Source organism: Cebus imitator, unplaced genomic scaffold, assembly GCF_001604975.1.
Source record: "Cebus imitator isolate Cc_AM_T3 unplaced genomic scaffold, Cebus_imitator-1.0 Scaffold92, whole genome shotgun sequence".
In the NCBI taxonomy this organism is placed as follows: Eukaryota; Metazoa; Chordata; class Mammalia; order Primates; family Cebidae; genus Cebus; species Cebus imitator.
Genome location: NW_016107407.1, coordinates 13,134,220 through 13,145,604, shown reverse-complemented (window position 1 = coordinate 13,145,604; position 11,385 = coordinate 13,134,220). Strand labels below are relative to the sequence as shown.

General features: G+C 35.4%; 1 protein-coding gene across 1 annotated transcript in view; it reads left to right on the top strand.

The window, feature by feature from the left end:
- Positions 1 to 10,810, top strand: part of LOC108309307 (sperm-associated antigen 6-like) — a 25,401-nt gene extending 14,591 nt beyond the window's left edge. Inside the window, exons 4-5 of the mRNA XM_017535579.1 lie at positions 2,771 to 2,916; positions 9,824 to 10,810. Of these exons, the coding sequence (XP_017391068.1) occupies positions 2,771 to 2,916; positions 9,824 to 9,893 (216 nt within the window). The 3' untranslated portion in view covers positions 9,894 to 10,810. The remainder of the gene's footprint in view (positions 1 to 2,770; positions 2,917 to 9,823) is intronic.
- The last annotated feature ends 575 nt before the right edge of the window (positions 10,811 to 11,385 follow it).

The window sequence follows — 11,385 nt, the reverse complement described above, 5'->3', positions numbered from 1 at the left end:
AAAAAAAAAAAAAAAAGAAAAGAAAAGAAAACATGCAAATAAATTAAATCAAGGCTAATTTAAAAGATTTTTTAAAAAATGAATGGGGAGTGGCAAATTCATTTGAATAGTCAGTTATAATACTATATAAATGAGAAGCTACTATTCATATACTATTTCCACAAATAATGAACAAAAACTATGTATTGTTATAATTTTTAAAGTAGCCCCTACAGATAAGTTTGTCTAGTTTTAGGTCTTCATCTGAAAGAGTCTGCTAACAGCCTCCAGTTCTCTCAGCTCTGTTCATGACCTCCAACAGTGTGACTGGCCCTCAAATGCCAGACCCACAGGAAAGTAGAAGTTTCACATTGTTGAAGCCACCCACCCAGGATACTGTTGTGTGTATCAAACACCTAGTCCTTTATCCTTCCTTCCAAGAAAATAGCCAAACTTTTCTCCCCTTTTTAGTTATATGGGATGCGGGAGATATAATGCCATGCCCTCTTGACAGACTGACTAACCAAATAATGCAGAGCAAAGACTAAGTTACTGCAAGGGAAACTGATCCATTTCTTTATTTTTGTGTACTTTTGGGTGCTAGAAAAGTGACCAGCTAATTTGGTCATCTAAGAGGGATAAGGGGTAAGGGGTTGAGTAAATCATCTACAGACAGATTCATCTGTTCTTGAACTGGGTAATTGACATTATTTCTGAAAGTTTCATTTTGTAATCTTTTAGCCTAGCGAGTGAGATATTCTGGTTTTATTGAAGTAGGTATGAAAATAAACACTAGCCTATATTAAGAGTTTAAAATAAGTAGAACCAGTGGGATGTGTGGAAGTTAGCCCCAAGATAAAATAAATACAGTACCTGTATCATATATGCTTATAAATGTGCCTTCAGGAATATTTTCTTAATCTAAGGATACCAAAGCGCTAAAAAGAGATGATAAAGCAAGGTAGAAAGTGAAAAGATACTAAAGTGGCTGGGGACAGAAATAGTAATAAAAGTAATAAAATTTCTCCAGGCCAAATGAAATATGTAAAACCAATATATTTATAGACTATTACATTTTTACAAATACATACTAGTGCAGTCTTTTATTGCCCAGCTTATTTGTATTATTGTTCTATTAGTAAGATCTTTTTGTGGTTTTAATTATTTGTTAAATGCCTATGTGTACCCAACTCTGTTGAGCATTGGGGAACAGACAAAAAAGATTAAGATAAAGTTGATCTTCAGGGAACTTTATAATCTAGCTGAGGAGAGCAGACGAAACAATTAGAAAACGTTTCAATATGCTAGACTTGGAGGTAAACTCTTTTTAAAAGAAGAAATGAGTGAATGCAGTCTGAAGTGTTCAGATAGGGCTTCAGTGGAGGAAGGACAAGTGAGAAGAGCTGGTCCTTGCAGAAGGAACAAGATGTGGGGGAAAAAGGGTGTTTCTGTCACAGGGATAGTAGCAGTGACCAAGGAAGACGGCAGGACTTCCTATGTTGTGAGCCCCCCTCCTTCTCATGACCTTCCTAGTCTGGTCAGCTTTTTTTTTCTCATAATGAATTTCTTCATTTTCACTGGCTTTTTCCTGTCAATGTTCAAACATGCTCAAGTCTCCTTGATCCTAAGAACAAAATCTGTAACATCGTTAGCCTTTAGTTCTATCCTAGCTTGATCTACTGATTCCCTCTCTTTTCTTTCTGAAACTTTTAAGTTTGCCTTGACTTCCTTACTTGGGACACTTTCCTCAGCTGCTGGTAACTTGGCTTCAACTTCCCCTCCACACACAGCTGCCCTTACTCAAGTCTTCAGCACCTTCTCTTCACTGTCAGATTCAGTGACTTGTTTTTTAGTTCTGATTGGTTGCTTTAAGAAATCTTCTCTTGGATTTATTGATTCTTTATGTTTCTGATCTTCTTCTCGAATGTCTCTCTAACATTTCAGTCGCCTTTCTCTGCCTACTTTTCAGTATATTCATTCATTAAACATTTGTTGAACCTCTGTTAGGCACCAGGCCTGAGGGAAATGAATGAATCAACTCATGTATAGTTTCTGCCTTCAGTGATATTGTGACAGACATATAATGGATAATTAAAATATTGATTAAAATTAAAATATTGTGTGGTGTTTAAGTATTATGTGGTAACCACATTGACAGTGGTTTGACAGAATGCTGGCAGAAGAAAAAGACTCAACTCATCCTGGGATAAGGGGATAAGGGTTTCCACAGAAGAATTCTTAGAGGAGGTAATGCTTGCGCTAAGTCTTAAAAGATGACTAAGAGTTAACCAAGCCTAAGGGGAGAGCTTTCTGGAGTGTGGAAAGCCATCTTTGGAAGTGGTAACAGCTTGTGCAAAGCCAAGAGATGGCACAGCATGCATGCTATGATGTTACTGAAACAATATTTAGAAAATTGGTAGGTAAGGTGGCTGGAGAGGTATTTAGGAGCTGGTTCCCACAAGACTCTGTGCTTTTTAAGGAGCTTGCCTTTAAATTCTCAGAGAGCAGAGAGACCTTGAATGGTGTAAGCTTTATATTTTATATCTGTGAGTGGATCCCCATTGCCTTTGCCCATGTTCATTGCCTTTATTACATCTCTACGGCATAAAAATTACAACATTCTAAAAAGAGCACGTTTCACTTAAAATCAGCAGCAGATATGGCTCATTATGTTATAGGTATATTGGGTATAAATTCTTTTACATTTTCTCACATACATTATTGTTTTTCAATAGTAATAATCTAACATGAAAAAGAAAAGCTGACGTTTTTCTGTGCTTCACTTTTCAAGGTGCTGCCACATGATAGCAAAGCTCGACGACTTTTTGTAACAAGTGGTGGCCTTAAAAAAGTTCAAGAGATAAAAGCAGAACCTGGTTCTCTCCTTCAAGATTACATCAACAGTATTAACAATTGTTACCCAGAGGAAATAGTGAGGTGAGGAAAATGGACTTTGAAATATTCAATATTAGAATGTAATTTTTCTGTTTTCAAATCTAGATTTTTTTTTTAACAGTTTAATTATTTGATTTTCAAACAATTTGAAGTCAAAGGAATCTCATGATTCAAATGAATAGGTATGACTCATATTTACAGAATATATGCAAATCAGACTTTCCATTAATTAATATTAGTATTTTAAAATGATAAACGTTTGAAAGGGCAGTTAAAGGTTATCTTCTATTTTCTAACTTCAGAAATTGATTTGTTTGAAAGGTGGGAAATAAAGTTTAAATGAGAATAAGTCCTAATATCCCCATTTCAAATCTCTCAGCTTGTGCAGGCAGCACAGATAAACATGAAGTTTTTAAGGATGGAAAGGTCCTGAGAAATAGTAGAATATGTCTGCTACACAATAGGTACTCAGGTTACATTTGATGAATAAATGGAATGAAAGAATGGATAAATACAGATGGGGAGTTCAATATTTTTAAATAAAATACATTCAATATAAATGTATTTCCTATAAAGCAGCATTTTTGCAATGATTAATTATATTTGTTATTGTTATTTTTAAAGAATATAAGTAAAATGAAATGATTAATCTATCATTGTTTACAATATATGGAATAAATCAACATATATAAAAACATATGTACATAATTATATACATAAAATCTGGAAACACAGATAAAAACATTCCCTTTTTATTTCTTTTTTTTTTTTTCCCATTTATTTATTTTTTGCATTTTAGGTTTTGGGGTACATGTGAAGAACATGCAAAATTGTTGCATAGGAACACACGTGGCAGTGTGATTTGCTGCCTTCCTCCCCATCACCTACATCTGGCATTTCTCCCCCTGCTATCCCTCCCCAGCTCCCCACCCCCCACCGTCCCTCCCCTATTTCCCCCCAACTGACCCCAGTGTGTAGTGCTCCCCTCCCTGTGTCCATGTGCTCTCATCGTTCAACACCCGCCTATGAGTGAGAACATGTGGTGTTTGATCTTCTGCTCCTCTGTCAGTTTGCTGAGAATGATGGTTTCCAGGTTCATCTATGTCCCCACAAAGGACCCAAACTCATCGTTTTTGATGGCTGCATAATAGTCCATGGTGTATATGTGCCACATTTTCCCTATCCAGTCTGTCGTCGATGGGCATTTGGGTTGGTTCCAGGTCCTTGCTATTGTAAACAGTGCTGCAATGAACATTCGTGTACACGTGTCCTTATAGTAGAACGATTTGTAATCCTTTGGATATATACCCAGTAATGGGATTGCTGGGTCAAATGGAATTTCTATTTCTATGTCCTTGAGGAATCGCCACACTGTCTTCCACAATGGTTGAACTAATTTACACTCCCACCAACAGTGCAAAAGTGTTCCTACTTCTCCACATCCTCTCCAGCATCTGCTGTCTCCAGATTTTTTAATGTTCGCCATTCTTACCGGCGTGAGATGGTATCTCAATGTAGTTTTGATTTGCATTTCTCTTATGACCAGTGATGATGAGCATTTTTTCATATGTTTGTTGGCCTCGCGTATGTCTTCTTTTGTAAAGTGTCTGTTCATATCCTTTGCCCACTTTTGAATGGGCTTGTTAGTTTTTTTCTTGTAAATCTGCTTTAGTTCTTTGTAAATTTTGGATATCAGCCCTTTGTCAGATGGGTAAACTGCAAAAATTTTTTCCCAATCTGTTGGTTGCCGATTCACTCTAATGATTGTTTCTTTTGCTGTGCAGAAGCTGTGGAGTTTGATTAGGTCCCATTTGTCTATTTTGGCTTTTGTTGTCAATGCTTTTGGTGTTTTGGTCATGAAGTCCTTGCCTACACCTACGTTCTGAATGGTTTTGCCTAGATTTTCTTCTAGGGTTTTTATGGTGTTAGGTCTTATGTTTAAGTCTTTAATCCATCTGGAGTTAATTTTCGTGTAAGGTGTCAGGAAGGGGTCCAGTTTCTGCTTTCTGCACATGGCTAGCCAGCTTTCCCAACACCATTTATTGAACAGGGAATCCTTTCCCTCAAATCTAGATTTTTATATCCACTGTGTCAAAATGTGGACTTCAAAATATGATGTGAGGCCAGTATATACCTTTATTTCTCTTCCCCCCGCACCACAAATTAATTGCTCTGACTGACATGCACATTTCCAATTCAAACTGGAATGTTATTGAAGACATTTTTGTACTAATTTAATATATGCTTTACTAAAGAATACACAAATATGGAGTACAAATTAAACAGTTTTTAAATTGTGACTACCTGATTTAGAATAGATGGTGATTTTCATAGTTCCCTGCATATAACTTTTCTGCCTTAAACTCACATTTACATTAATGAGAGTATCACAGGTAGAAAAAAGATGTTGAGTAACAAAAAAGAGTCACTATCTAAATTTTAAAAAAAAGAAAAACCCAAATAGTGTTTATGATATACAGGTACTTCAGAGTAATATAGCAAGATGCTATTTTCAAGATTAATAAAATTCATTTTTAAATGAAGTTGATTTGCAGAGCATTCAGCCTAAGCCTCAGTCCTTGTAAGCCTAAAAGAAAACTATTTTAGTAAGCTCAAAATAAATAAAAGCAAAGTAACCAGGAAAAGATAGAATCATTTAAATAATTTAAGAATGCCCATAAGGCATGCAGAATAAAAGCACATTTATCTATGTTTTTCTAATCCTACATTTATTTCTTATTTTCTTTGATTAATATTGGAAAATATAAATTCTAATCTCTAAAGCTTACATGCTATAACATATACTTATGTAAGTTGCAACTCAGTTCATTCTTCCTATTTAGTAACAGTGGTATTTAATACATATGGTAACATAAATTTTAAAAGCACAAAAACAATTTTAAGATTAAAATTTATTTTCTTTTCACTTATTTTTATCCAGTAAATTCTTTCCAGAGTTGCCAGTTGGTACACTTTTAGGAAGTTTATGAGAACTACTTGACCAAAGAGTTCCAATGAGTCAGCTTTAAAAATATTAATATATATGATGCATCAAAGCAGTGATATAACATGTATAATTAGTCTACATATAACATACAAATTTATATATATATATGTATTTTGAGATGGAGTCTCACTCTGTCACCAGACTGGAATGCAGTGGTGTGCTCTCAGCTCACTGCAACCTCCGCCTCCTGGGTTCAAGCAATTTTCCTGACTCAGCCTCCTGAGTAGCTGGGACTACAGGCTCATGCCACCATGCCCAGCTAATTTTTTGTATTTTTAGTAGAGACGGAGTTTCACCATGTTGACCAGGAAGGTCTTGATCTCTTAACCTCATGATCCTCCTGCCTTGGCCTCCCAAAGTGCTGGGATTACAGGCCTGAGCCACTGCACCCGACCACAGATTTATATTTTAAAAGTTTGTTTAACATAAAATGTGTAAAACCATTAAATGAAGGAAATATGAAAATCTTTTATCAAGAAAATAAAATTCATTTTTATACATGGAATATATGTCCCTTCAGGAAGAATGCTGTTTTATACAAGTTTAATATAACTTTCAGTGCAACTTTGTTACAAACAAAATTATAGAAAGATGCCCAAAAAAAAAAAAAAAAACCTAACCAAAGGGTCCTGAGACCCAGAATGAATGACCTATTAGAATCAACCAATGGTAGGGTACTTTCTTGAATAGAAGTCTTTCCCACTTTTTTGAAGGCATATTTTAACTGAGCACCAGGAGAAACTGCAAAGTCTGTCACATTAGAAATTAATCTGGTGCTTTGTCAAAATGCCATTGTAAATTTTTAACTTCTCCAATTCTGTGAGCTGGGATTTCATTTTTTAAATTGACTAAAGAATTTTGGTTAGCTAACTAATGTTTTCAAATTTCTGATAATTTCACCATACAGGGCAAGCAGGAAAACCTCTGTTATATTTTAAAGCATTAAGCTGTATAAAATGGTATTTTATAGAAATATTTGAAATGTTGGCTTTCTATGAAAATAGACAAATATAATCTCAAAGTAGTTTTATTTTTACAATTACATAATTCTCAAGAATCACTTGATGACAACATTTTAGAACTAGTTATCCTTTGTAAGAAAGTATCAACGGATACATTCATCTGTTACAACCTAAATATTTATTTCACAGCCATAAGGTGTTTTTGAACTCCTTTGTTTTCAAAATCTCTGCCTTAGCTGGGGTGGGGAAGTGACCTTGGGGCAACATCTAATTTGGGGAGGGAGACATGGACACACAGTCTGCCATTCAGCACATTTCTGGTAGCATAACATTATAATAATAACCCTAATTCTGTGTGGGTCTAGGATAAGGTTAATTCATTTACATTCTTAAAGGCCATTTAGAGGTAAGTTGGAATAGCCATAGCCGTGGTTGCTGGCCAGAGGGAAGAAATTTCCTGGTCTTACCTGGAGGTTCATGTTGGTTCTTTCAGGAGGAGTATGGCTAAGAGCTCAGGCTTAGGTGTCAAACAGACCTAAATTCTTCTCTCAGTTCTAACTACTTACTGTGCGACCTTGAAGATAATAGTTAACCCTTTTAGTCACAGTTTCCATATCTATACAAGGTGGTTAAAGATAATTACTTATTTAATATAGTTAGAACTAAATGAGAAAATACTTAGCCAAAGGGCTATATGTGGCTACTGAGGACTAGAAAAAATGGCTAGTATGTCTGTGAAACTGAATTTTTAATATTGAATTTAAAATTTAAAAAACCTGACACTTGATTCCGTTGTTAGAAAACTTTTAGATATGTTTGGAACAACTTGTGAGTCTATTTTTTTTTTTTTTTTAAACAGAGCCTCACTCTGTCACCTAGGCTGGAGTGAAGTGGCGTGAACTCGGCTCACTGCAACCTCCGCCTCCCGGGTTCAAGTGATTCTCCTGCCTCAGCCTCCCAAGTAGCTGGGACTACAGGCGCCCAGCACCATGCCCGGCTAATTTTTTTTTGTATTTTTAGTAGAGACGGTGTTTCAGCATATTTGTCAGGCTGGTCTCAAACTCCTGACCTTGTGATCCACCCGCCTCCGACTCCCAAAATGCTGGGATTACAGGTGTGAGCCACCGCACCCAGCCTACTCTATTCTTTCAACTGCAAATTTTATATAATCTAAATACAGACATACTAGCCATTTTTCTTTCTTTTTTAAAAATTTATTTTATTTTTTTGAGACAGAGTTTTGCTCTTGTTGCCCAGGCTGGAGTGCAATGGCGCGATCTCAGCTCACTGCAACCCCCACCTCCCAGGTTCAAGCAATTCTCCTGCCTCAGCCTCCTGAGTAGCTGGGATTACAGTCACGCACCACCATGCCTGGTTAATTTTGTATTTTTAGTAGAGACAGGGCTTCACCATGTTGGTCAGGCTGGTCTCGAACTCAGGTGATCCACCCTCCTTGGCCTCCCAAAGTGCTGGGATTACAGGCATGAGCCACTGCGCCCTGCCCATACTAGCCATTTTTCTAGTCCTCAGTAGCTGGTGGTTCCCATTCAGTCCACATGTAGCTGGTGGCTCCCATATTTAACATGGTGTTAATAATTATTATTAATCTAATATCAATGATATCATTATATCAGTACTAAGAATACTATATCATTAAATAAGTAAAATATTAATATATGTGGTAAATTAAATATTTACTACATTAAAATAGTATAAAATTTATTAGTATTTGAATAAAAAAGGTTAAAATTTTAGAGATAGTTAAGAATCTACCTTTTGCATTCTTCATATCTGTTGTCTGATACATTTGAAGGCCTAGGAAGGTAAAGCCTGCTTTAAAATTTTTGACTAACTCAGAGAAGAAACAGTTGTGAATTTCTTAGTCTAAGAATACTTCAAAGAAACCCACTGTTGAAAGATAATTTTTTCCAGAGTAAGAGGCTGTTAGAGAAGAAATATTCTTTAAGGTAGTTTTTTGGATGTGTACATAAGTATCTGTTTAAATATGGATGCCTATAAGCATACTACTGAGAAAGTACAGTTGTATTATTTTTTGGTCCACCTTAACTTGCTAAATTGTGGAAGAAATTAGTGTGAAATTATGAGTTTGTAAGTCGAGCATCTGAGCGTAGATGAAGATAACGGACAAAGGATAGAGCAAATCTCTAATAGTAGGTTTTATCTGGAGAAAATGCCTTCAGAAGCTTAATATTTTGAGTGTTTTGAGAATTTCTGAAATATATTTCCATAGATTTAAAAAATCTATTTATTCTAGAATGCCTGCTAAATTTTGACATTCATTTCTCTCCATGTAAATTATTTCCATGACATACTAAGTATCTCACAATGTGTTGATCAACATATTTAATACTTTTATACTAAGTCTTGTATACGGTAACTATTAATAGTAAAAATGATTAATTTCCTAGGTTTGTATGACACAAGTATTTGTAACCCATTTATTAAGTAGTTTTTCAATGTGGGTTATACTCCCAGAAATTTTTGTTTTCCTGGGTGACTAGATCTGGCTAAAACCTATGCTGAAAATGATCTCTAAGGCAGTCAGAATACAGGAGTTTATTAGTAACAGTAGACTGTGTAGTCTAACTTATGAAAAAATAATCTATTAGCTATGATCCTTAAAGCAACATTAGCCACTTGATATGATTAAAATGAAGTCTCTGTAATAAAATATTGCCACTGGATTGAAGATTCTTGTTTGGAAAATGCCCCCTTCGCCATTACATTTATATCCCTTAAATGTTTTGTTACTTCTGTAGCACAGTTTTATGAATTCATATTCTTTTCCGGGATAGCCTCTAACTTTATGCACAAAGCATCACTGGAACATAGTCATTCAGAGTGTATTTGAGGTTTCACTCACAGGATTATTTAAGATAAATCCCCTATATTGAATCTTATGTATCTACTATGTGCTGATCATTTCACAAGCGTTTAATAGAGTATTTTCTTTTTTCAGGTATTATTCCCCTGGATATTCAGATACTCTTCTGCAGAGGGTGGACAGCTATCAACCACTTATTAACTAAGCAAAGTTGTAGTCTGATACTCAAATTCACAGCAGAGTAGTTATGAGTAACAGTAGTTAAATCTTTCTAAATATTTGAACTAAGTATATTCTAGATGTATTTAATGGGAAATACCTTTAGATAATATTTTCTAAATTTATATAATACTTTAAATATTAGTAGCTTGAATGAGGAACTATTCATGGTCATTCAAGTGCGTAGGATTTGCTCTAAAGGTAGATTTTAAAAACACGTTAAAGGGCTTTAAGGCATTTATTATTCTGTTAAAAACCACACACACTCGTAAATGCAGACACCTCCAATGAGATACAGATAAGAGATGGTGTTCCAAAACCCTAAATTATTCTTGCCAATTTCTCATAGGCATAAGCAAGGAAAACTGGTCTTGCTAACTATATAGTAGGATAGAGAAGAGAAATCTTTCAAAGAGGAAACTGATGACAGATACATAGGGCACTTGAAGGAGACTCTGATGCTAGTTGCTTAAGTATGTTAACTTAAGACACAGACTGTACGGGTAACCTGTTAGGTTTTGCCAAGAGTTTAGGAAGAATTTACTCCTCTTTATCACAAGTTGTCCAAACTCCCTTCCCCACCCTATCTAACGTGTTCCTTGCCTTTCATGGGGCCAGTGACGGTAGAATTCAGAATAAAGAGTTATACTCCTGCAGACATGCTCTCCCTCTCATTGAAAGGTTTCTTAGTCTAGCTCTGCTCATGAATAAACAAAGAAGCAGGCATGTAAAATGGACCCTTGTCCTAGCTTCACTTTCCCAAGTTTCAAAAGCCACATATTCAGGGATTTAAGGAATAATTTGAAGATAATACCATCAGGCTCAGACTTTAAATACATTTTCACTTAGGAAGCGGTAAAGGGGCGAAAGAGAGTTTCAATAAAATTTTAAATAAAAACAGCATTATAATTGTCCTTTTCATTTTTCCTATCCAGTGTGGTGTTGACCTTGGGGAATATGTGATTGGATTTATGGGTGTTGGTTAGTTGCAGTGTGTGTATCTTTTGCTTTAAAGGGAAATTGCTTCTGCTGCTCTCTCCTGGAGGAGGTAAATGATAACCCATACAGCCCCTATGCCATGGTGTTTCCAATCTAACTCTGTTTTCAGCTTTCCTTCTTGGACTCTCTTTTTTTTTTTTTTTAAGTGCAAAAGGAGCTACCCATTTTTTTTAAATTTTCTGGATTCATCTCTGTCATCATTATTTCCTAACAGTGCATAGCTTTGTTGCATCATTTAAAACTTCATAATACCCAAGATTACCCCATTCATTTTTGCCTAGTGTCTGGCTAAGATTGCTGGTGATTTCATTTTTTTTAAAATACTTCCTTGGGCCTATTTTGTTTCCTTGCAGCAATTTCTTTGACCTGTTGAATAGGAAAATGTAATTTTTATTCCATTTTATAGCTTTCCTTTCTTTCCTTCATGCCTGCACAGCTTGTCTTACGAATCTTTTAATCTGAGAAAATAAAAGTAGTTT